The following is a 27,698-nucleotide window of genomic DNA, read 5'->3' on the forward strand; positions in this document are numbered from 1 at the left end:
GGAAGGTATTCTGTACAATTTTCCTCCCTTTTACCTATAAATGAACAGCCTACAGTACAGCACTCTGGCATTATTCTACTTAAAACTCCGAAGATAAGCAACACTTCCTATGCTTCACATGTAATGCTTGGGCCCACAATGGCTGCTAACATCATGTGACACGGTTTCAGCCAATCAACTGCAGACAGTGGCAAAGACAGGAGAAAGGATGACCACACTTTCCTTTATACAGAGCTTTACCTTCCTTGCACTCTCAGCACCAGATCTGCACCTGGTGGCCAAGATTTCAACTAATTTTTCTGGGGTATTTGGTTCATATTAATGCATCATAGTATTTACAAAGATCGACTACCATACAATAACTACAGTCCATGCTGGACCTCTGAGCAGCTGCATATTCATTATAACCAGCCAGTACTGTATCTTAAAAGAGTCTTCAGTCACAGCATTATCTAATGACAGTAAAGCTTAACAGAAGGTGGTCAGGTGTACTAAATAACTGTTGGGGGGCAGAGAAACAGATGTGAGTGAGGGAGTGAATAGTACAAAAAGCTCTCCATGCTATTAGCAGAATATGGTGTTTCAAATTTATTTAAAGTTTATTCATTCAGTGTGTGTATTCTGCATGTTTGGTGCCTACAACCTGGCACTATATTCATTTCATAACTCTTCATCTTACATTAAGCCACCCAAAATGAACATCAGCTTTTAACACGTCACTACTTCAATTAGCACCAATCCTAAAAGAGGTTGTACACCCTATCCTTCCGAAGGCTAGTCAAAGCAATACATTTAAGCAGTGGGATGAAAGAAGGTCAAGAAGCCAGTTTATGTTTAAAGCACATTCACAGCTTTACTTTATCAAACAGTCAAAGCATTGCCAAATCTAAGAGTGACAAACAGATCTTTAGTTTTCTAGTCAATCACTCATGCAGCAGTCACGCCACACTTATAAAACAACATAATCCCTCCACAATTTATGGTTATGCAATTAAGATAGTCACTGAGACCATCTTTGGTGTTACCACTATTATTTAAGACTGCAAAGGTGAGCTTGTCATTTAAGAATTAATTCTTCAGTTACTTTCAATGTAGTTTTCAACTTCTCATTGCTGTGCTTGTTCTTACAAAGAACTATTTTCTCAATATTCTATAACCAATCCCTTTAAAAGAATTCTTTCTTTTGAAAGCAGAGTGTGTGGCAGTTTGACAACTGACAGGAGACTGGGAGATTTCTGATGAATGTATGAATGAAATGTTTGATTCTGTTGACGGTTAGCAAACAGACACTGCAAATATGTATCACATCACTGCACACTCCTCCCCCTACCTATGTGAGAATGGAATGTGGGTGGGTTTGAATGTGAAAAGGAAACTTGACAGTATGAATTACAACAATGTCAATTTAACATTCATATTAATTGTTTCTGAGCTAAAACTAACAGCTTAACTCCCTGAAGTCTCTCCTCCCCTCCCCTATACCCCAATCACCACAATTTTCTCTAAGAATACCAGGATGAAAATTTACGAGCTACTACAGTTGGGATTTCATTCAGAGCACTGTTTCACTGTTGAGATCTGACATTTTCACAAATACTTAAGGGGAGGGGGGAGGGGAGGACATCAAATGGCAGGAAAGGCACCACACGACATTTTACTTTTCAGTGTCTACACTTTCTCAAATAAATTCATAGAACTTTGTCAGCATGACCAGGAAGAATTCAAGATTCACACTCATAGCAGTGGAAGTTCAAGAACACAAACAATTTTTTTATCACTTGTGAAATTTAATCATTTTTTCACTTACCATTGGCTGCATTTGTTGCTATAGGTACATTTTTCTTCAAGTAAGAGATCCATCTGTGAATTTTGCACAGCATACAGACCATACTTACAGGTGTATGAAACTAGATTATTTCATTTATCTAAAATTGAATGAGCTGTTAAATTTTAAACATGTTAAGGAAAAACTTCAATTTTGTATTTTGTACTCAATTCTCAATTTTTACCACAGTTTTTAATAGATTTGGAAAATTCTAGCATCAAAGAATCTTTCTTGTGAAGAAAAGTGTACCTATACCAACAAATGCAGCGAACTTCCACTGATGTGAGTGGATTCTGTATCCATCCTGATCATGCTGGCAAGGTTTTATGAATTTGACCAAGTTTAGACAGTGAAAATTAAAATGTCCTGTAGTGCCTCCCTCCCCCCGCCCCCTAACACACATTCAATATAAAGCTGGGGATAGCAGAAATTTGGTGCATTATGAGATTGTTAGAACATCCAAGTACTCTACATTTGTGCGTTGCTACACACACACACACACACACACACACACACACACACACACACACACACACACACACACATTTTGTTAATAAATGACATTAGAAAAACTTCCATCCTGTCCCATTATTTAGTAGTACCTCAATCTGCAACTTTTAACACCTTCACCTTCTCATTTGTCACGTAGGCAAGTGACAAAAGTTGTGCAATGAACGAAACCCTGAAGACAACTCTATCCTACAAAAAATCTATTTTTGCTTGAAAGCAGACAGTACATTACACTCAGCACCACCAGGCTTTTTCCCCATAAAACTAAAACATTTACAGTGTTACTGCTAACATTTTAATCAATTCAGTGAATGATGCGTCTCTATGTGTTATGCGCATTTGAGACATTTCCTATCAAATAATGAATAGTTATGTTACTTACAATATATCCCTGTCATTCACTCCTGGGGAGTTACCCAATGTATATCTTGACATAAACTTTTCATGAAAATCTCAACTATTTAACAAATGCAAGCAATTCTTGTAACCATATGCCAGTACTACTTCCAGGCACAGAGACATTTCTGGAAGCATATGCTACAATCAATATTAAATTACACCCCAGTCTACACATGGTAATGTGTAATGCACTTAATAACAGCCAAAAACTGCTATCCATTTTAAGTTCATGTTCACCAAAAAATCCATTTCTCTGAATCCTAGATTAAATACTTTGATTACCAACTGTACCTTGGTATTCATTGCAACTGAAAATTCAATTCTGTTAGCATATTTAGTTCCACAGACTACATCTGTCAAATATTAAAATGCAGATTCCTAATTCAAAAAATTTTTTAATTGTGGACTTAACTATTGGCCAACCCACATAACACAAAAGTGGATCACAAAACAGTACTAGGAACACCACTATGTGCTCTATTCTTTATCACTGAACCCTAGCACCAATTTTTTTGTGGCAAAATGAAATTACTCTTTGAAATGAAATTCTCTCTATATACTAATAACCTCAAGATGGAATCTTACGAATGCAGGAAAATGATGCACATGAACTATATCATGAATCATTTACCTGGCAAAATGTCAAAAGTGGCACGAAAGTGAAGGTGACTGTGTGTATGATTGGTAAATGAATGGACCTACAAAATTAGAGAGCAATATCTCAGTTTGAATATGATATGTTTCCTCGAGATGGAAAAACTGTCTACAGATCACCACAGTTTTAGGAAGCATCACTCATGTGAAACTCAGCTTGCTCTTTTCTCACACAATATCCTGCTAACCATGATGCGCAATAGGTTGATTCCACATTCATAGACTTCTGAAAAGCATTTGACACTGTCCCTCACTGTAAATTTAACAAAACACACAAGCATATGGAATAGGTTCCCAGATATGCGACTGGCTTAAGTAATAAAACCCTGGGTACTGCCCTAGACAGTGAGTGTTCAGAGACCCAGTTTGTGTCTTGAGTGCCACAGGTAAACATGATAGAACATCTGTTATTTTCTGTATGCATAAATGATCTGACAGACAGGGTTAGTAGCAATCTGTAGTTTCCTGACGACACTGTAGTGTACGTAATTATGTTATTTACTGAGTGTAGGAGGATGCTAAGATGACTTGTGAAAAATTTCTGATTTATGTAATGAATGGCTGCCAGCTCTAAATGTAGTGGTTCATCAGTGAAGGTGGCCAGATACATAACACTCGGGTGAGCCATTCTGTTACCAGAGTTTATTTTACGTTCATTACCAATGTACGTACTAAAAGCAGATGGAGAAAAATACTAGGACTTTCCAAAATCTTTGATAGCTACTTCTCCAACATGGTACGTGTGATAAAATATAACTTCACATTCTGAAAAACTGAGGACCAGGAAAATTACTTACACCTCTAGTCCCTCTAACTATAGCTACTGTAAAACCATTATCATGGGAAAAGTACCATTAACATCTAAAATTCAAATTAAATCCTATAAACACAGACAGACTCAAGAATAGCATGAGCAGCAACAGATTCCCAAGAAATTGGATTACAGGAAGACATTGAAGCAATTCAGAAGAAAAGATTTGTTACCAATACGTTTGATCAACACCCATTTTTACAGTCATGTTTTGGGAACTCAAATCCTGGAGGTAAGGCAGCATTCTTTTCAAGGCATGCTATTGAGAAAATTTAGAGAACTGTTATTTGAAGGTGACAGCAGAACTTGTCTACTGCCACCAAATGTAGATTTCACATAACTACGAAGATAATTCAGGGTTCATATGGAGGCATATACATAGCCTTTTTTCCCTCATTCTATTCGCAAGCAGAACAGGAAAGGAAATTAGTAGTAATTGTACAAGGTAACTTCCATCACACTGTATGGTGACTGGTGGAGTAAATATGTAGATACATAAGCAAACTGTATTAGAACAGCAGAATTTAATCAGCCAGCACCATATGTTTGCATAGTTTTGCCTGTAATGTTGAAAACAAGGACTTTATTCTGTTCCAAATGTGTAATCCTTATAGATAGAAACTTCTGGTAACATCCAGAATTTTTTGTCCAGCATTTACATTAATCATGTTTGCACTACTTGCTTACCTTTTTAATGTAAAAATAGTAACTGTTACAATGTAGTTATTACCAACTACCACCCATGCAAACATTTCACTTTGATCCACAATTCTCTAACCCACAATAGACCCATTGTTAATGGCAGTATTTAGCTACACCTAACTACTGCAAGTAGTTGTCGTGTTTCTATCAATTCAAATATCTTCATATGATAAAGCATAGTCACTGCACTAGTAACAGACCACATTTTAAAATACTTAAGAACTATGACACTACTTAAATCTTTATTACAAATATGCCCAAAACTTTCCATATAAATATGGTCCACAATGGCATAAATGATGTGTCATTCACAGGCTTCCTTTGTAAGCACCATAGTTCCAATATACCACTCGAATAACTACATGATGCTTACTTCTTAAGTACATCAAATATGAACAGTGGCACATTTTTTTCCACAACATGCTCTTAGAAATCCACTAAATGACTGCTGAAAAACAAGCACCCCCTGCCTCCCCAAATAAAACTTTAATTACTGAGAACTGCATGATTTCTACATAAGTTTGTTTGAATTTACATTCTTTATACTAACTACACCATCACTGTTAGTGTTTTAATCTTCACATATCATCCATGTTATGTTTCCATTAGATTCCTTAAGTTCAGTAAAAAGTAATCATGTGTTACCCTGTTGCCACATGAGCTCGTGATATTTTACAACAGAAATACTAAGATCAAATGCATGTAATGTCAATAGGCATTAACAGGCTCCACAGTGTGGCTGGAATACATTTCATGTTTCCATATGAACATATTTCATAAGGTGTGTGGCACAGTTAAGGAGCATCTCTTACAAGATTATATTCAAAATGCATTACACTGCAATTTGTAGACATTTATTTTGTCAATATTGTTTACATTATCCTTCCCATTGCACCGGACCTTACATTTTTTTTTTAATGTTCTTCCTGTGACTACATCTCAACCTAACATTTACTGTGGATTCACAATAACCATCCACATTACAATGCAGAAAATCCCTGCATTAGGATTCAAAGCTAGTTCTTAAAAATTCATCTTAAACATTTAACTTACAAACACACACAAAAAACAGGTCGAAAAGTGACAGTATGGTTGGTAGTTGGTGAAGCCAGTTAATGTTATGCCATGAGAAGAGTAGTATGTATCGCTAACACATACTTTATTAACATTATGATTACAAATGAGTCTATGGTATAGTAGTAATATGGCAATTACATGTATCAGTTGCAATTCTGTCGCAAGTTTTGTAACTACGTATAGTATGGGTCTACTATCAGCTTAGCTGTGTTAGTATCAGTTATCACATAGTTAAAGTATTTTTAAAGGAAAATAATTTCTAGCATAAGGTAAGGTAAATACATCAAGTAATGGGCACTTTAGTACAGTTTAGTACCATATGTCTGCATAATGTGTATTTTGAATCTCGTCTCAAATTACGCTCAACTTTTACCTTGACTGCCATGATTAATTTTCATTTCTCGCCACATTTGATTCTTAGAGGTTGTTCACTTCATGAACTACCATACACCTCAAATTATGTAACATGGTGTATCATTAATATATTAGTTCTTTCATGAAGAGCAAGTTAGTAGAATTTATAATCCTAAAAGTGTAACAGCAGGCAAACTTCAATGGATGCCTCACATGCATTACATAAGCAACTATGCATTAAGAACCATACTCCATTCTAGCCTCTAAAAATTCTCATTTAAAATGCTTAACTTTGAAATTAATGCAAAAATACTAATGTTATGTTTGGTTATTTGCTTTACATTTGGGGTAACCTATTAGAATATTACTGCAGACAAAACTGAAGTCATAAAATTTACATTAGCACTATTATATGAAAATTTTTTACCTGCATAGTCACTATTCGATCATCCACTAGGACTTCTTTTGTCAGGAAATCTGCTCCTATTGTTGCTTTATACTGGTTGGAAAATTTTTTATTGACATATTGGTTCATCAATGAAGTCTTTCCTACACCCGAATCTCCTAGGATTATGACTTTCAGAAGTACCTTCTTTCTGGATGCCATGGTGCTACCGGCCTGAAATGGAGAAGCAGCTCTAGTATCTGAACGAACTCTTATTTGAAACAGTTTCCACAGACAACTTGTCTTAATTTTGGAAGTGCAGAAACACTTTCAGCTCACAACATCCACAAAACTAACAGATGCATAAGAATTACACCACTTTCATTTTTCATCCCATGTTACTTTTCAACAGGGAGAAACTGCATATACCATCTGCACTGTAATACGGCTATCATGTTCAATGTATAGAAACAACTTCACTAACATATCAACAAGCGCGCACAGTGCAATATCAACACAAAGACTTAAGATACTTCACACTGCATTTATTCAGCTGCACACAAATGTTACTGCAAAAGGTATTGATATAGGCTAATATCACTGCTCACAACGGATCAAAGCAAGTTCAAAATCACAGATAACAACCTACTGACAGCAGCATATAAAGTAAATGTTGATATTGTTAGCTGAAAACATTTTGTAAGACTAACAGCTATAAGATTTAGAGTAAGGCCTTTTAATTAAGGTCACACAGAAAGGTAAACGAGCTTAAAGTTCTACCCCTACACTTTTTATCACTTTTGAAAAACCTTTGAGTGAGCAGATAAGAAGCAATTATCAACACAAACCCATGGTTTGAAGTCAAACAGTAGCCCTTCTCCAAGACTAACTTTCGTATCGATATCAAAGGAATGAATTTTTACAATAAGATGGTACATTAAGTCAAACAAAATTACCCATCCACTTTTTGTAATTATCAATTAATTCACAAAAATGACATCCACAGTGTATTTCAACTGAAATTAGTTGATAAGAAATATAACAAAGATATACTCAAACAATGGCTTCCAAAGCAGTATAGGAATTAGAGCAAAGATTTGAACTTATGAGCAGCTATTAGGACCATCACACATCCAATCTCTGCAACATGATAAGATATAGTTAAAGAACAGCATACAAAACAATGTCATTATGTAAGATTATGTTGTAAAATGTGGGAAGTCCCCTCACTAAAATTTACGGATAGCTGGGAAAATGTATGATAAGAGAGGGAGGTGATCTCCAATGTAGAGCCTTGGCAATTCTACAAACTTCCCACAGAAGTTCATTGATATACAGAAAGTTTTACTAACCTTCGGTGTTCAAAAGGTGGATGTGTACAGTTTTAAATGTTTTAAAAACACTGTGCTACAACTAAAAGCAAGCAGATTGGCAGAACTGTCAGTCACATTTTACAAGGGTCTACATGCACCTGCAGAACAGGCAACACAGCAAGCATGACATTGCAGAACTGGCTGCCTTCTGGCCCTACCACTTGTTGAACCATGAAAGAGTTTATTTTTTTATCTGAAGTATAATATCACTCTACATTCCATTAATACTTATTCCATAGTTAATGACATTTTGTAATGATGTGGAACGTGTCAGTTTAACAAAGGGTTTCATTATAGAGTACTTTTTCCTTCAGTTACCACTTCGTATCTGAAAATTGACCTGATGTTTTTAATTTCACAAAATAGATAACTATATAAGGAAAGATGACAAAACATCTGTACAATATGAATGGGTGACCAAATCACTTGTCACTCAAAACCAGATTCAGTTCCAAATATGATTACGTCAACATTCCCTTCCGAAGTAGGATAGGAGATACGAAGGAAAAATGAAATGCACTACCAGGACCTGAAGTTTATAATATGAATGTGATACGTTACCAATAAACTAAAAACACTAGGTTGTAGGAAGACATGGCTGATTTACTGTTTCGTTGTGAACATATTTACGAAAGGTATACAAACATTGTAACTGTCACTTGAATTCACAGCAAAAATGGTTATCTTTTATGACGCAACTTCGTGCTTTGACACATTAGTACGTCACTTTTTGTAAACAAGATGCTATTAATTCGAAACTTTCCGTTGTAAGGAACTCCCAACTCTCATTTCTCTGCTCCGAGGAAGCGCTGCTATAGCCTGAAAGGTTAAGTAGAATCTTTCACAAAATGCTTATTATGCTCTAAATCTTAGGACGAGCACTGCTTCAAACAAAGGCTATGTCACTCTTAAAAGGAAAAAGATATTGCGAAACCACTCTACGCAAGTTGGCTCGCTTAACAAAGGAACTACACTTTAGTTCTTTTTATAACAAAGGCCATTTAAAAAGGCAATCATATGATGTTTCCGTGTATGACTTGTACAAAATTCTGTAAAGAATTTAGGTAATCAAGTTTACAGGAATAATGAGCAGAAATAACCTTGAACTTTTAACGCAGATGTGCAAGTGAGCAGCAAGAATAATCATTTCCTTTACTTACCTCACATTCTCGTCTTAGAACTACTAGCAAAAATAATCGCGATGTGACGCACAGATTTTTTCTCCCCGTGTAATGGTTTTACGGTTAACAACATAGGTACACAATTTCGAGTACAGCAGTTTATAACTACACACACAAAAAAATTACGCTTTCAGTCAGGGAGTAAACAGGAACCCTTGGGCACGAGTCTTTTTGTGACAATTACCAATGACAGTTGTAATACAGCATGGACAACGATCGAAGTATTACGCCTACGTGTGGAACGTCAGATCCATTCGCACACGATTTAACAAAAGTACTTACCTACAGACAGCTGTGACAAATACAAACTTCGAGTATAGCAGTCCAGACAGCAAAGGCCAAGAGAATACCACACCGCAAGAAACTATTGTTCCACTCGATCTGGGTTTGACAGCTAACAACTACCACTTCCACAAATCATCAACTTTCCCTCTCAGAGAGAAAATGGCGTATGCCTCGAATCACGGGTTATCATACGTCATCGATATACTAAACCCGGAAACACGAAGATTATTGTTTTGCGGAAGCAGTGTTGGAACATCTACACAACATTCTGCGTTGTTCACGTACAAAATACAGCAAATATAGCGAAAATTATATATGCACCCTGAAACTAAACAGTAAAAACTTACAAGCAATTCAGCAACACTTGGTACCAACCTGCAGATACAAATTATTTCAACTATTTATTTTTAAAAATATTGAAATAAAAACAGATGCCTTGTTCTTCAATATATCACACAGACATACAAATGTCTTGCCAAAATTGTTTCCAATTCCGGTAAGTACATGGAAAATAACAAAAGATCGATAGACTATCGACCTAAGAAAAATTAGTATGGAATAAAGCTATGTAATCGGAGTGCTAACCTGCTGTTATGAAGCGTTAACTTCTATAATACTTTAATTTTATGTAAAAAGAATTTAAGTCTGGATGTTTATTAGGCACTCTCAAGTAACTGTGTGCATGTTTGCAACTGAAACACCAACTGGTCAAAAATGAAATCAGGCACTGAATTTAGTCTTAAGCTTCTGATAACTGCACAAATGCTGCCAAGGGGCTGCAGGATTTTCCGGAATTCGAAGGGTCTATTAAGGTTCTGTGAGACACAGTGTTCTTTCATCCATCTGCCGTCGAATTTTTTCCAGTATTTCCGATTCTCTCCAACCGAGGATAAGTACTGTAGGAAAGCCCGTAATGATCAGTGCTCTAGTTTATACGTATATGCATCAAAATTCTGTGATTCTGCTGATCCAACATACCTCAGGAGTATTTGAGGATAGACTGATTCGTTTTTTATCAGCATAGTTGTAGTTGTTGAACAGGACAGTGCCATTGAAATATACAGTGAAGATTTGCAAGTGAATGTAGAGAATGAACTTCGGAGAGAGCTTGATTTTCTCATAAAATGCGAAAAACGTTTGAAAATTTGGAAAGAAGAGTGAGTAATTCTTCAAAATCTAGTCAACATGAGTTCTCCAGTGTCCGACTAGAAAACAGTGCACGACCTATAACAAAAACCGCATAACTTACAATACAATTAAGTAATACGTTTAATGTGCTTGGAAGTAACACAGAAAAGGAAGAATAGTTGAAATGTACCAAGATCCATACGGACAGCTCCTTGACCAACGCTAAATTGAGTTTGCAAAGCAAAACAAATAGTCCTATTTGTAAACAAAGCAAAAAATACACACTGATAAATAGATATGAAACCTTTATTCTAGCAGACGGCCTATGGAAGAAGTATAGCTGAAATTATGAATACTAATTAAACAGTATTCAAAGTGACAGGCATGACCAAATCAGGAGGTCCATTACGTGAAGTTTTAAACAGCCATAAAAAAACCTCTGACGAGTCGTAGAACATGTGTGATAATTGGAGGTGCCAACGACATATACCACAATGAAACCAGACGTGCTATGAAACTTTTAAAGGAAGTAATCTGCAAAGTGTCTGAACTTAAATTTTTCGTTGTCTGTATTCCTCATTAATTCCTGATGACTGCAAAAATGCTACCAAGGGGTTGAAGGATTTTCCGGAATTCCTAGAGTCTATTAAGGTTCTGTGAGACAGAGTGTTCTTTAATCCATCTGCCATCATGATCTCATGGAAAAATCGTGGGCGAATACTGAGATTATTACCGCCAACAGACTTTTTGCCAAGATATATAGAGGTTATCCTGTGCTACATATGTAAGGATAAATAGTGACTGCACAGAGGTCACAGAAACATGAAAGGGAAGGAAGCTGTCAATGATGAAATGTTGAATACCATCAAAGACTCTAAAGTAGTGCAACATGCTATCACACAGCTTGATAAAGAACTTACTACAGTATCAGCATTAGTAGAAACAGAAAGGCCCAATGTCCTTCAACCACTGGTAACAATAGATGAATCTTCTACATTAAATGAAGTAAAACAATCTGTACCTGCATCTCAAGTGTCTCCCAGTACAACAGCCACAACAGACAACTCATCAGTGGTGTCAAAATCATCAATAACACCTGAACCATCTCCATCAGCAGCAGACTTATCACTCCCTCCAGTAGCTTGAACAGCAAGCCTAGCATCATTGTCTAGTCCAGCAATCAGAATAACGAGATCACGCTATAAACCGCCACACAGGCATCGCTGACAGTAGTAGCCAAATCAAAATCATCAGAACATCAGTTATCAGCTTCAGCTGCAGTACAAACATCGTTTGAAACTCCAGTGGCATCTACAGTTCAAGGTTTCAGTGACACTACAGCTTCAGCAAAAGTTCCACCACCCACCAAAAAATTAGGTGCAGTAACGGATGCAACATCATAAATGGCAGCACCTCCAGGCTCCTGTAGTAAGAAATACGAGGAGCACGAGCCGTGTAATTCTTAAGGATTTTTAGTACCCAGCCTCAACAATGAACAGTTGGTAACATCAGATGGCATAAGTACAAACCCCTCTCAAGCAATTTTTAATCATTTAAAAATAATGACCTCATTACACAGTCTATTAAAAATGAAATATTAAAACTTGAGATCACAGCCAGTAAAGCTAGTATAGACTATATTTGTGTTCAAGAACATTGGTGCAAGAGTTATGAACTAGCAAACATAAGTATTTCTCCATATGATTTAGTCATTATTGCAAGAAGGAAACAAGTCGAGGTGTTTGCATTTATGTAAAACATCGAGTAAAAGTTAAAAATTTGTCTCTAGCTGAATCTATGAGTGAAGAAAAACATTCTGATGTTGCAGCAGTATAGATGAATAAGCAAAATAGTAAATTAATAGTAATGTAAGTGCACAGATCCTGAAAATTTTAGAAATAAGTTAAAGGCATAGCTCAACATATTACATGATTAAAAAAACAGCAAAAATTATAAGTGGAGACCTTAATGTCAACTTGTTAACTGAAAGGGCATCTACAGATCAGTCCCTACAGATCAGTCTTCTACATAGCTTCAACTTGTATCTGCATATAACTAGCTTTACAACAGTAACACACTCTCCAGAAAGTCTCATAGATAATTTCTTCACAAATATAGCAGCTATAGATACAGATGTAATTAATGTTGACCTAGGAATATCCAATCACAATGCACTAATCCTTAAAAATCTCACAACCACAAAACGTGTCAGAACAAACTCATACAGGCATTTACATACTATTTCCTGGATTATGACAGATATTAGAAATTCCTCCAGGACAATGAAAATACTTAACTTTAAAATGAAAAGTTGTACTGACCCCAAGTTTAAAGAACATGCAATAAACTATATATATTTTAAGGTAATTGCAAAAGCAAAACTACTAAGTAATGTTAGATTAATAAGAAAATCAGGCAATAAATCAAGAACTACTTTGGAAATAGTGAAAAAGGAAAAAAGGTAAGAACCTCATAGATCAGGAAATAGTACTCAAAAATAGTGAAAATATTGAATTAAAAGATGAAACTGGCAAATTACAGTAACAACTATTTTTAAGTGTACCTGTGTCATTAAGCGAAAATTTACCAAACATGAGGAATTAACAGCTTCAAAAGTAGACAGTAGTATAATCAAATGAAAATGAAGTATTAAAAGTGAAAAAGAGCCTAAAACCAAAAATTTCTGCAGGTGTGTATGAAGTGCCTGTGTCACTAATTAAAAAGTTATCCAACAAATTATAAAGCACCTGGTACATATTGCCAATTTGTCAAACAGAGGTTGGAAATCTCGAAGTTTAGTCCTCCGTTTAAAAAATGAGATCCATATAAGATAGAAAATTGTAGACCAATTTCCCTTCTCCAGTATTTTCCAAAATTTTAGAGACATTAATGAAAATCAAACTCATAAATTACTTAGATGCATACAAACTTCTGAACTGCAATCAACATGGCTTCCATTCAGGCCAGAGCATGCAATCAGCCATCCGTGCCTATACCGAAAAGATTGTCAGGAATCTTGACAATATAAAATGTGTAGTGGGAATGAACTCAGATTTATCGAAAATTTTGTTAAACAAGATGGAGGCAACAGGAGTAAGAAGAGTTGCTTGCAAACGTTTTGAATCTTAGCTTCAAGACAGAACTCATGTTGTAGAAATCATCTCAGATCATAATATCCTGAAAAACAAGCGGATTTCAGATGCAAAAGAAGTGATAACAGGCGTCTGGCAGGGCATTGTTGTTGGTCCATTAGTGTTCTGTCTTTATATAAATGGCATAAAGAATCCAAATATTGTTATCAAAATTATGTTGTTCACAGATTACACAAGTATAATTATAAGTGATGATAAAAATCATTATCCACCACAACTAACAAAGCACTGAAATATATACAACAGTGATTTAATTCAAACGAGTTAGGAATTAAGTAAAACAAACTACATACAGTATGGCAAAGCAACCCAAGGAAATGATGTCCAGTTAAAACTAAGGACACAAAGGTAGAGAATGTGCAATCCACAAAGTCTCTGGTCATGCACATTGATAAAAACTTAAGGTGGTGAGACCATATGAAGTATTTATCCCAGAGGATCATTTCGGCATGTTTTACATTGAGAATAATATCTAGAGTATGGAGCATACAGTAAGCTACATTAGTGTATTTTGCTTACTTTCAGTCTGTTGTGGCTTATGGTATAGTGTTCTGGGGTAAAACTAAATCATGCTTAATAGATAGCTTCAAACTACAGAAAAGAGCTATTCGAATTATAGCACACGATCCTCCAAAAACGCACTGTAGGCCCCTCTTCAGACAATTAAAAATACTCACAATACCGTCACTAATATATATGTAAAAGTATCCTACTGTTGCGGCCACATGTAGTAAGCGTTGCTTCACCCAGTGGAGAACGGCAAAACAGACACACGCCGGCAACCAAGGCATTGTGAAGTAGCAGGCACAGATAGCCTTGCTGACAGCAGCAGTCTACCAACAGAGTGACGCAAGGACGCACACAGACCAAGCGCCGAGCGAAGCCTGGAGAGTGCTGAGTAAGGAGAAGTGAGGCCAGCACGCTAAGTTACACTGCAATATACTGCGGGAGTAATAACAAAAAACTACCACCGAGGGTAAATAACGTCCTCCTGTCGGATATAAATAGTGGAGCGCAGGCAGCAACAGATAGAAGACATTAGGAAGTAGTTCGGATCTGAGGACGGACATGGTCCGTGCCCAAATGTCCAATCTTCGTAGGTGACGATTCCGGAAGTCTGTTCCAGCTCGCAGGAGTCATCCGTTCGCCGCCAGATGTCAACCTCAGCTCTGGAGGTCGGCCAGAGTTCGGTCTGCACCATGGGTACAGCGAGAACTTTCAGCAGGACCGGCCGCAGCGCGGTATTGGTCACAGGCGCCGCCAGGGACTGACACCCAGACTTCACGGCAACTCGGCCCCACGGCGCGTGGTTCGTCCATGCCGGGACCTTGCGGACATCACGACTGACGGCTTCCCAGCCGCTGGTGCAGCCGAGTTCATCTCAACCACAGGGCATCATAGCTTCAGCGGAGCACTGGTGGCCTGAGGCTCCAGACTGCGATCAGCGGCACGCGTTGTGCGCATTGTCGGAGAATCTACACAGCAGCAGCCAGGAGGAGGGATCCTCAGGGCTGGGCAGCGACGACGAGGAAGAAATCGTAAAGAAAGTTCAATAAATAATTGTAAAGCTCCATACCGCCTCAGTCTTTGGGGCAGCTACTGTGTCTGCTGTTAACAACTGGTGCAGAAGTCGTAACACTACATACAAGAATTACACCTGAACAGCTTATGTGCCAATGAGGACTGCCACAACTGTAAAAATTTACGTGTAGAAAGAGAAAGGATAATGTAAACCCAAATGCATGTAAGGTATTTTGGAATGAAACATTACAATGCTCTGCCAATGTACATGAAGGAAATAGCAGATGAAGTAAAATTTAAGACTGAGATAAAATATTATTTATTTGAATTAGCGGGAGATCCCGGGTTCAAATGCCAGTCTGGTACACATTTTCGCTCATCACTGCTGATTCTGCTTAATGTGCCGCTGCAGCTCATAGCAGTGATCCCCCTTCAATTTACTTAAAAACTACCTTTTAAGCAAAAGTTTCTATGGCATAGATGAGTACTTTGAATGTATGTAAAATTATTGTCTTAACATTTATGTACCTGTTCGTGACAAATATTGTACTCCTGAAAATGCATTGAAAATGTCTATTTAAGTGATATTCACTTATGTTTGCATTACATGTACTTTGATTTTAATTACAGTTGTGATAATTCCTAAATCATGTAAATGATTCTACAGGAAGATAATGAAATGAAGTGAAAATGATATAAGTATAGCACTTCCTTTATGCCTGAGAGTCTTAGGTTGCATATTCTCATTACATGTTGCTCTTACACCAGGCTAGCTAAAACCAAATTGCTTGCTTGTCTAGTAAGCTCGATTTGTGGATAGCTACATCAAATCTTAATAGTGGAAGAAATAAACAGTGGAGCATTCAGCTCGAAAGGAGAAGAGAAGTTGTGGCATACATCTCCCTATTCAGTGGTGGACTAAAAGGGGGCAGAGGGGCGGCCCATCCCAAGTCTCTGGTGGTGGGGGCCTCCAAATCACGAGAACCTCGAGATTTGAAGCCGCCCTCTACCCCAGAACCAGACAGTCTTTAATCCAGTCCCAAACAAGGCCAAAATATGTTCAGTAAATAGAGGGAGTTTGGAGTTATAGGTTCCATATGTGCCCAAAATATCGAGATAGGTACCATTTTTCATATTATCAGGCTATAGCCATTGTTCTTGGATATGTTCGGAATGTATAGAACATTTTGTAAAACGTTGCATGGAATTCAAAAGCTGTAGAATGATAAGCAGGCGTTTGCTATATGCAGTTATTCCACATGAAACATTTTTTTATATCTGTTCCATCTACACAGGTGTACTATAAGTGCAGTTTCAAACTACACATACAAATTAATGACGACACCAAGAAATGGAAAATTATTTTTCATCGCCTTTTAGATATTACACTATTTCTAGCCCAGAAAAACCGTGCTTTCCACAGTCATTGTAAAGACGGTAATCAGAAAACAGAGACAGTTTATTAGAATTGGCGCAACTGGTGGAGGAAGATGATCCAGTATTGAATGAGCATTGTTTAGGACTTGAAGAGTCTCCTGGAGTGAAAAGCGGCACAAAATGATTTTATTTTTATTTTGGGTGAACATGTTGAGGAAAAAAAATTATTGCATATATTAAAAAGGCCCCTCCTATCCGCATACTCCTCTGAGGATGACACGGCGGTAGGATGGTCCCGGTAGGCCATTCGTGGCCTGAATACGGAGTGCTTCATGTTGGGAAAGGCTGCAACGGGTATGTCAAAAGCATGGGCATCACCAACACTAAATTACTGAAAAAAGTTGAAAAATTAGAATCTAATACCACTTTTTTGCGGATTAATTTTTGACAGCACTCCTGATGAAAGCAGAACTGGTGAAATGAATCGATTAATTATATATGTCCATATACAATAGAAGACAACATCATGGAATTTGAAGAACACTTTTTAGGCTTTGTTATGTAGGGAAAGGCAACGGACTTGCCGCAGTGGATACACCGGTTCCCGTGAGATCACCGAAGTTAAGCGCTGTTGGGCGTGGCTGGCACTTGGATGAGTGACCATCCAACCGTGATGCGCTGTTGCCATTTTTGGGAGTGCACTCAGCCTGGTGATGCCAATTGAGGAGCTACTCGACCGAATAGTAGCGGCTTCGGTCAAGAATACCATCATAATGGCCGGGAGAGCGGTGTGCTGATCCCATGCCCCTCCTATCCGCATACTCCTCTGAGGATGACACGGCGGTAGGATGGTCCCAGTAGGCCATTCGTGGCCTGAATACGGAGTGCTTTATGTTGGGAAAGGCTGCACCGGGTATGTCAAAAGCATGGGCATTACCAGCCCTAAATTACTGAAAAAAGTTGAAAAATTAGAATCTAATACCACTTTTTGGAGCATAGTGCATGCCTCAGACCATATATTTCATTGTTAATTAAAACTCTTAGAGGGTGCCAGTTTAAGTCGGTTGCAGTTACCACGTGTCAAAATAACAAAGACTTATACATTTTTAAACGCTGCATTTGTTTTTATAGTGTCCTGCAGTCGGCAGGAAAGAACACGATCAAGGTTGAATACACTGTATTAAAATAAAACGCCATCTTAGCCTGCACTAATTTCCAAACTCAAGAACAACAATAATTCTTGTGGTGGAAAAAGCCAGAAGAAAGTTACAAGACAATGAAAAGAAATAATAACAACCAAAATAAAACGCTACACAATTCCAAAGTGCCGTTACGCCCAACAAGATACAAATTTCTGCAGAAAGACTACGGTTAGTGTCTTCTGGGCTAGGGCTGGCATAGGTATTGGCCAGAGCTGTCGTAGCTGTAGGTACACACTGCCTGTCTGACTGCTGGCATGCTTATAAAACCGATTCTACGGAGGGCTACACTTAAGTCACGTTAGTTCCAATTGGTGGATCTCTGTCACATGGCTTTTCGCGAAGTAGTGCCACGTTTATGCGGAAAATTTGTTGATGTTTACATTCACTGGCGATGTTTGAATATGAGGTCTTGAAGGGAGGTCGCAGCCCACCTGTTGTGCGGGCCCTCTAACTGATAAGAGGCTGCTGCGAGAGTTTGATCATTAAAGCCTGATGAAGAAAGTGAAAACAATTTGCAGAAAATATGTATTTTGTAGTTTAAAGTACAGACCTATGCTTTTAAAAGATGGAGAAGGCTAGAAAGTTATTACTATACAAGAAGACCCACCAAAAAGTCACCTTGCATAGTTTCCTTTTACTGAGTAACATGGGCAAAGCCGCAACGAGGAAATTGCTAGTTTATTAGTAATATAAATTTTTTGTAGGAAAGAATCAAGGAAAAATAATGTGTATTGAGCATAAGAGGCCACATGCTATATTTAGATTAGTTTAAAAACCAATTGATAAATTACTAAAAACTAGTTGTCTACTTCACTGTAGTGGTAAAACTGGAGCAAAATCTGAGAAAGAAGTTGAACCACATCATACATTCAAACGACTCCTCCTTCTGAATTTTTAGTGCTGTACCCTTTTGTGATTGAATATTACAGGCTTCTTCTCTGATATATAGGCATTTTCTCCAAAACAACTGTAATTGTGGTACCAAGCTGGATAAATCATAATTACATGATTATTCCATAACAAGGCACCTGAGCCCACGGATCCCCTGTCCCAAAATACTCGGAAATATCAGTGAACAACAACAGAAAATTTAAGAAACTTAAAACTGGCAGATTAAAACTGTTTGCCCAAACGAGACTCAAACTCGGGACCTTTGCCTTTCGTGGGCAAATGCTCTACCATCTTTTTTTTCTTTTTTGATCTCATTTTGTTCGCGTGTGTTCGTTGATTCTGCTCCGGGCGGACATCGTAAGACATCCGTGTAAGTTCATTGTTGATCGATGAACTCAGTTCTTTTGGTACAGAGGGCAGCTAACCCTCTGACCGAACACGCTGAGCTACCGTGCTGGCTGCCATCTAGGCTACCGAAACACGACTCACGCCCGCTACTCACAGCTTTACTTCTGCCAGTATGTCGTCTACTACCTTCCAAACTTTACAGAAGCTCTCCTGCGAAACTTGCAGGACTAGCACTCCTGAAAGAAAGGATACTGCGGAGACATGGCTTAGCCACAGCCTGGGGGATGTTTCCAGAATGGGATTTTCACTCTGCATCGGAGTGTGCGCTGATATGAAACTTCCTGGCAGATTAAAACTGTGTGCCCGACCAAGACTCGATAGCAGACAACTACCTACAGACACGAGATTTAGCGGCGGTAACGTGTAAATACAAATGACCATTCGCGACGAGTATGTACTAGTACAGGTGTATCACAAGGGTCACTGCAGTAAACTTATTCGCCACCAGTAGAAGATCGAAACAAGAAGGTCCTTGTTGTAAAAAGTGCTTGACGTTGCTGGATCTGTTATACTTTGGGAGTATGTCAATAATATGGTGAACATTACTGCAATTGCTTTCAGGTGAGCAGACTGCTCAAATCAGTGTTGCATTTCTTGGCTAATCAGGTTGTGAAAATATTAAGCATATAATCTCTAAATTCTAGGAGGCAATCTGAACTGACCTCAGGTATAGAAAACTGGCATGCAAAAAGTATAAACAAAGTTCAAATGATTGAAGAATATAACAGCATCAACCCTATTATTGGATTTACTGCGTTTCATCTCTGCACTAATATTTTAAGATTCGAGGAAAAATTGGCAATGTCTTTAAAACAAGTTTTTACATTCAGATGTACGAAGACGCAAATTATGGTGAATTTTATGTATTCCATGTACCTGCTCTAACAAGTGAAGTACCTAGCTCAAACAATTAAAACAGAATAAAAATTGTTTTAAAATACGGATATGTGACATTTGTTCGAACCAAGATCGTTATTTATCTTGTAAGTAGGCTGTTTAGGTTTTTTATATTGGTAACGCCACGTAGTGCTCTGTATGAAAATCACTGGCTGTGCTGTGTGCAGTCAGTGGCTGGTTGGCATTGTTGCAATACTCGCCATTGTAGTGTTGGGCAGCTGGATGTTAACAGAGCGTAGCGTTGTGCAGTTGGAGGTGAGCCGCCAGCAGTGGTGGATGTGTGGAGAGAGATGGCAGAGTTTTGAAATTTGTAAGAATGGATGTCATGAACTGCTATACATATTATGACTATTAAGGTAAATACATTGTTTGTCCTCTATTAAAATCTTCATTTGCTAACTATCCCTATCAGTAGTTAGTGCCTTCCATAGTTTGAATGTTTTATTTAGCTGGCAGTAGTGGCGCTCGCTGTATTGCAGTAGTTCGAGTAACCAAGATTTTTGTGAGGTAAGCGATTTGTGAAACGTATAGGTTAATGTTAGTCAGGGCCATTTTTTTTGTAGGGATTTTTGAAAGTCAGATTGCGTTGCGCTAAAAAAATGATGTGTGTCAGTTTAAGCACAGTCATGTATAATTTTTCTAAGGGGACGTTTCATATGTCGACCCTTAGCCAAGGATACCTCACTGGAATCTTCTGATTTTTTCTTGTAGTTCGTGTAGTTAGTGTAGCTTTTGTTTATTGCTAGCGCGTAATTGTAGAGAGAATTTCCTTTGTAGTTGTAGTTTTTCATTGTTGTACAGTAAAACAGTTTTGGCATGCATGTAGATTTGCAGCAAGTATTTCGCAGCTGCGCTTGCAATTAACGAGATATTATTTTCAGTGCTACGTTAATGTGTTCTCTTATTTTTTATCTTCAAATTGTGCTTTTCTGTGTTATCGTGTGAAACATTGTGTCAATAATGGCTTATGAAAAACGTAATACTAGGCTCCGAAGTAAACTGATAAATGACAGTGAACACGAAAGCAGTGTGTTAGCGCCACCGAGTAATGAATTAACTAACGTTCAAAGTAGTAATTTGGTAATTGTACATAGGGAAATGGAGCGGGCTGCAAACATTGGTGTAGACAGTGAAACAATTAGTGAACAGTGAAGCATTATCGATCGATCGGTCGGCAACAGCTTGCCTCAGGAATCCGAAATGACAGGACACAATCTTGCAAATACTGTAGATTCAGGTTTTGTGTCCTCGCCGTTTTCTCAAATAAGTCAAGACACATTTTCTGCTTTTCAAACTGCGAATATTGCCGGTTCAAATGCATTGCCGAAAAGCACTGAGGAACATGTTTCAGTCACCAGTGCATTGTTATTACAATTAATGCAACAAATGGGACAAAAGCTTCAAAAGTTAAACACAATGGAACAAAATCTTCAAAAATTAGACACAATCGAACAAAATCTTCTAAAGTTAGACACAATGGAACAAAATCAGAGACAAACACAGCAACAGTTAGACACAATGGAACAAAATCAGAGACAAATGCAGCAAAAGCTTCAAAAGTTAGACACCACACTTGAACAAACACGTGAAGATTTAACTACTGAGTTACATAACATTGAATCGAAATGTCAAAAAGTCTGTAATGACGTAAAAACACAAATTTGTGAGCATTTTCAACCTATTTTTTCGCGGCATGAAAATGAATTACAGAATCGCGAAGCAGCCATAAAAGAACTGCAAACTATTGTTCATGAAAATCATGAGACCTTGCAAGCTAAAATTGACTCAGTTGCATCTACCAATTCGGTTACGCAACTTGCAAAAACACAAGAAAACTTAAAGGACACAGCAGATACTCTAAAAATTGGTTCAGAAAGACACATGGAGGAAATTAGTTCATTATCAGAGAAAGTAGTTGAACTTTCGGATGAGCTAAATAATTTATCTACGAAGGAAGATGATAATCTGAATGACACAAAACCGGTAGTTTTTAATGATACAGAAGAGTTCGAACAAATTAGGAAATTCAAACAAAATCAGGATCAAATTAATACGCAACACCAAAGAGAAATCCGGGAATTACAAAATCAGCTGACACAGGTAATTCAAGAATTACGTATTTCAGAGGACACTCGCCTTCCAATACGGGAAGATGGACATAGAAATACGGAACACCCACAAAATAATAACACAGGGCACTTCGAAAATTATGAAAGAACTTGGCAAGGTACACCGAATTTTGAGATGGAACCACCGAAACGACGTAACAATGACCGACATGATGATTTTGACTATAAGCTGTTCATTACTACACGTAAATTCAAAACATTTAAAAATTGTGGCAACGACATTCATCCACAAGCATGGCTCCATCAATTCTCTCATTGTTTTCCTCCGAACTGGTCATTAGAACACAGATTAGAATTTGTGTGTGGCTACTTAGAGAATGAACCAGCTGTAAGAATGCGATCGGTCATTCACGATTGCCACAGTGAAGGAGAATTTTACCATGCCTTCCTCTCAGCGTATTGGTCTCAAGCCACACAAGACCGAGTAAAACATAGCATCATAATGATGAAACATTTCGAACAATCTGAATTTTCCAGTCTCATGAAATATTTTGAGGACATGTTGCATAAGAATCAGTACCTGTCAAACCCATACAGTCACTCAGAACTCATCCGCATTTGCTTAATTAAATTACCTGAACATTAACGGCATATTATTTTGGCAGGACGTTGCAAAGACGACATTGAAGCTTTTCAGCGACTCTTACAAGAATTAAAACTTGACACTGACAATCGCGGAACGCGAAAACAGGAACACAACAATTACAGGTTACATCCGTCGCAATTTCGCGATGAAAGAAATAATAACTGGACACGACAAGGCTATTCTCACAACACAAATCCTGACCAAACCAGACACCACCCGTATGACAACCGTTGGCAGAGTAGTAATAATTATAGGGAAAGATCACCTCTCCGCGGTAATGACTATCACAGAGACAATCAGAGAAACAGACAATATGGGAACCAAAATAAATATTATCAGGGGAGACAGAATAACTTTAGACGCAACGGTCCATCGCGCAGTTACAATTCAGGGAGAAATTCTCCATCACATGACCGACAAATAAGAAACTATGTAAACTACCGACAAAACGACAGACCTGAATTCCATCAGAACTGGCGAGCTTCAAACAGAGCAGGGCCTTCTCGTCAAGGTGAATTTGTAGAAGTTAGGTCTCCTAATCCCAATAACGACGCGCGCCAACAAAGAGACAGACAATGAATTGCACCGCAGGGAGCCACGTGCGCCGGCTGGCTCAGAGAAAAATAACATAGACGCTAACATTGAGAAAAATTCCAGTATTCCTTACAGACGTAACCACATGATAATTGCGTTGAAGTTGAAACTCTGCGTACTAGGAAGAGTAAAGGTTTACACCACATTTCACATGTAAAACCGTTTATTGAAAGATAATCTGTTTTTCACTTCATGTTACTAGTACAATTTGTCACATTGAGAAACTGTTAATATGCAACAATGTTTGAAGCTAAATATCCAGTCAAGAACCAAGAGAACATATTTAAACAGAAATTACGAATGCATTGTTATAGTGAACAGACGTCACAGTGTTATTGTGAGTGTACATTCTTGCTTGTTAGTTGCACGATTATGTAACGTCTATAAGGCTCACATACTTAGTATTGGTAATGAGATTTTAAAGCAACATTTTGGTTTACTTGAAAATACATTCTGGATTAAAAGTACTTTCTGTGAGATACCAGATGACACAGTGGTTAGTTTATGTGACAGCTACACGATTTTATCACGACGCTACTAATGAGTGACAATTTACAATGTTCTTTTGCGGTGTATCTGTTTTATATCTGCACAATTTTTCTGAATTATTCTGGAAAGTAAAACATGTTTAAGTAATAACTTTTGTGGTATAGCTACAATGAGACACCATTTTCCGTAGCACAACAATACGTTACAACACAGTACTTTCTTCATCATGGCAATAAGCGTAATAACTAAGATATCTATATGCAAAGCATTTCACTTTTATTTATCATGAGGTAAGTACATTGACTTCTGCAGAACTTAGCTTTTGGAGGACGATAGCTACGACACTTCCACAGAGATTATCTTACAACAAGACGCACAGTTTAGCGCTACAGTACACGTATTTGAGTGATTAATTTTATACTTAAAACATTTATTTTTAAAGATGTTTGAAATACAATGATACAAAGGTTTTCCCTGATACATTTCATTCCATTGCTGTAATCTGTAACACCGGAGGGTATAATTACATTAATCCTCAGGGGGGTACACGCTTACTTTGTGTACCATGTGATTGGCAAGCACAAGGAGCCCTAGCTAATATGGTGTTTGCTTATACAACTTTACACATCGGTACCATATTTCTCTAACACATAAATTACACAGCGATCTGATTATTTAACAGAGAAACAAACATTTTTTTTACTACATCAGTGACAGATGTTTACATAATTACACCGTTGGATAACTTCACACTTACGAAATTGTATTTTGTCTGTACTTTGTGAACTTTTCATATTTTTTCGGAACCATTGTGATATTATGAGAGCTTTGAATGATGTATTTTGTATGGGATCATGATTTTTAAAGTACGTTTGAGGTATAAGACACTATTGAAATGAGCAGAGAATTTTTTTTAGGTTTTGAAATTATTGGAGGAAGCTACGACGATTTTGAGAATTGACTGAGATGTTATGATATTATTACGACGACGATGTGTATTATGCTATTGAGATATGCTTATGATCAATAAGATGATACTACCGTATATGAGGAATTTGATTATGCTACGTATTTCTTATGATGAAATATTGAAGAAGTGTCGACGAATATGTATTTGTATAATAAGGTAAGGAATAATGAGTAGTGGTTAGGGTCTCTGGTTTGTGAAAAAGGTTGTTGAAAACCAAGAATCACACTTTAAGAGTTATGAAGTGTATGTAAATGCGTGCATGTATTACAATGGCTACGAAAATTTTTTGGACGCTGTTTTATCAATAGGATTTTGTTTCTACAGATTTGTAACGCAAATTCTTGACCTGGGAAATTTTTTATATGAGACTGCCACTGTAGCGGAAACTGCTGTCTTAAATATTTCAGTAAGAAAGGTAAGTGGCCTTAACGTAATGCGTTTTGGGGGCCCAGCTGACAAAAGAAAGCCATTAGGTGAAAAAAAAGGAGAGGCCATTATCCTCGCTATTGACAGTTCTTTGTAGAAAGCATCGCAAATACGACACTCTCAAACTTAAAAACTTGATTACACTGTAGAGTTCTTAATATAAGATATTTACTGAAATGAAATGATGAGAAACATTTCATGTTTATTGTCTTGCTAGTTGGAAGATTGTTTACTGCATTATGAAATGCCTTATGGCTAGCGAATGACGTTTCACGCCTTGCTTTACCTTTTTTTTTTAATATCTCGTTTTTAGCTGCACTACAGCATTGGTTAAAATAAAATTTAATAGATGTACTAATATAGTTATTTTATGCCTACAGACCCAGTAAAGAATAGCTTTATGATCGACTTAAAAAAACGAAGGAGCACAAAAAGACATTTCCCTTCACAGGAATTGCATACAGAGTTTTCTTTTCAACTACTTGGTAATTTTTTTGGTAGAATAACTTCTTGTGGTGCACCACTTTAATTATATAGACATTAAGATGTGAATCCCTTATCTGCATTGTTGTCTTTAGTGTAATATTTTTTCTGCTTGAGCTTTGTCATGTTCAGATGTAAGTTATTGCATTTGATGCTGCTGTTTGCCAGGCCAAGTGCTACTAAATTTCACTTTGTATTACTCTGTTAAGCTAGTTTTACTACTGATTTATTTTTCTTGTTGCTGCACGCCCATATTAGTTGTAATGTTGCATTGCTTGGTAATTTAGATTTACTGTAGCTTGCTTTGCCAATTTCCATTTTTTTGTCATTGCTCTTTGTGTTAATTGTTTGGTGCTGCTGCATTGCCTCATCCCTTAGATTAGTATCTGAGCTCAGTAGATTTAAGTTAGCTTAAGAGGGGGTAGACTATATAAGAGAACGAGTTATGATGAATTGGAAGAAATGCGTTGAGAAGTTATACAAAAAAATACAGAAAGCAGGTATAGATAGGACTGTTTGTAAATAATGAAGAACGAAGGGAGATCTCCGAGAAGTAAAGAAAGTTTTGTTTGCAAAATACTGCAGTAAAACAAACCCTGTCCTTTCCTTGTGTTATCCCACTATGTGTTTGTGTACCCTTGGGTATTTGTGTTCTTCCTGTCTTTATGTGTTTATCTGATGAGAATTACGTTGTAGAATTTTTCTGATAACATGTCATTTACTTTGTAAAGATGTTTAGACATTATTTATTTGTTCTGTTTTGTTGCTCATATGTGAAGTTGATGTTTCAAAAGTTATTCTGATCTTTATGTATGTGCTTATGTCATAATTTTTGTAACACTGATGTGCATGTTTATTTCTATTCTTTTGTAAAGCCTGTTTTACTACAAATGTTATCAGTATTATTATGTCTTAATGATGTATTTTGTACCTTTGTTATTGCATTCTTATGTTATAAAATTGTAATTGACACCAGTTCATCAAATTAAGTAACTTGTAAGTTACATTTCACTGAACACGTTTCTGTTGCATATAGTAATGGACAGTATGTGAGAAGTAGGGACTGTTAGTGTTTGCACGTGTGTTGATAATTCAGCAAGGGACTGGTTCTAAGAACAATTCCGAAAACTTTGTCCGTGCATAAGTGGTGGTTGATGGACTTGCCATATTCTCCGCAAGACTCTTCGATGGTGATTGTGCACCTGCACAGTCGCAACAGATGGGTGCTGGCCATCTCTACAAGGACTACAGTGGGTCTGCATCTTTGATGGCCCTCCAATACCATTATTTCTACAAGGACTGCAGTGGGTCTTCACCTCTGGTGGACCACCAATACCATAATCTCTACCAGGACTACAGTGAGTCTGCTCTGTGATGACCTACCTACCAATAGTCTTCAACTTCTACTGACTCTGCTGTGGGTTTGCTCTGTTGTGGCCCATTACCTGTCTGCATGTCAAGAGTCAGCACTGTCTTTCTGTTGGAAGGACAACACTACTTCTTCAAGACTGCTTAGAAATCCACTACTTCTGAGTGCATTTTCTTTTATTGCTCAGTCTTTGAGGAAATCAGTGCTATTTTACTGTGATGAATGATCAGGGCTGTCTTTGTGGACTGTGAGAAAATTTTAGCTTTTGACCAACATTGTATCAATAAGTGTGTGCATTTGATTTTGTTGTTATTGTAATCTAATTATGAAAAAATTTCTTCAAATCTGTATTGGCCAGTGCCCAAAACAATTTTTAAAATTTTTTGTGGGGGCCATGGGGGCTATGTAAGTAGGCCGTTTTGGTTTTTTATATTGGTAACGCCACGTAGCCCTCTATATGAAAATCACTGGCTGTGCTGTGTGCAGTCAGTGGCTGGTTGGCATTGTAATACTCGCCATT

General features: G+C 37.4%; 1 protein-coding gene across 4 annotated transcripts in view; it reads right to left on the reverse strand.

Annotated features, from left to right (window-relative positions):
• LOC126299490 (ras-related protein rab7) overlaps positions 1–10,006 on the reverse strand; it is a 29,570-nt gene extending 19,564 nt beyond the window's left edge. Inside the window, exons 1-2 of one of the 4 annotated variants that reach the window (XM_049991434.1) lie at positions 9,904–10,006; positions 6,760–6,951 (exon numbers count right to left, since the gene is read on the reverse strand). In XM_049991434.1, the coding sequence (XP_049847391.1) occupies positions 6,760–6,939 (180 nt within the window). In that variant the 5' untranslated portion in view covers positions 6,940–6,951; positions 9,904–10,006. Of the gene's footprint in view, positions 1–6,759; positions 6,952–9,553 lie in introns of all 4 variants that reach the window. The other 3 variants (XM_049991436.1, XM_049991433.1, XM_049991435.1) reach the window with 3 other exon arrangements.
• Positions 10,007–27,698: the final 17,692 nt, after the last annotated feature.

The sequence above is a fragment of the Schistocerca gregaria genome, chromosome X (assembly GCF_023897955.1).
Source record: "Schistocerca gregaria isolate iqSchGreg1 chromosome X, iqSchGreg1.2, whole genome shotgun sequence".
NCBI classification, from domain to species: domain Eukaryota; kingdom Metazoa; phylum Arthropoda; class Insecta; order Orthoptera; family Acrididae; genus Schistocerca; species Schistocerca gregaria.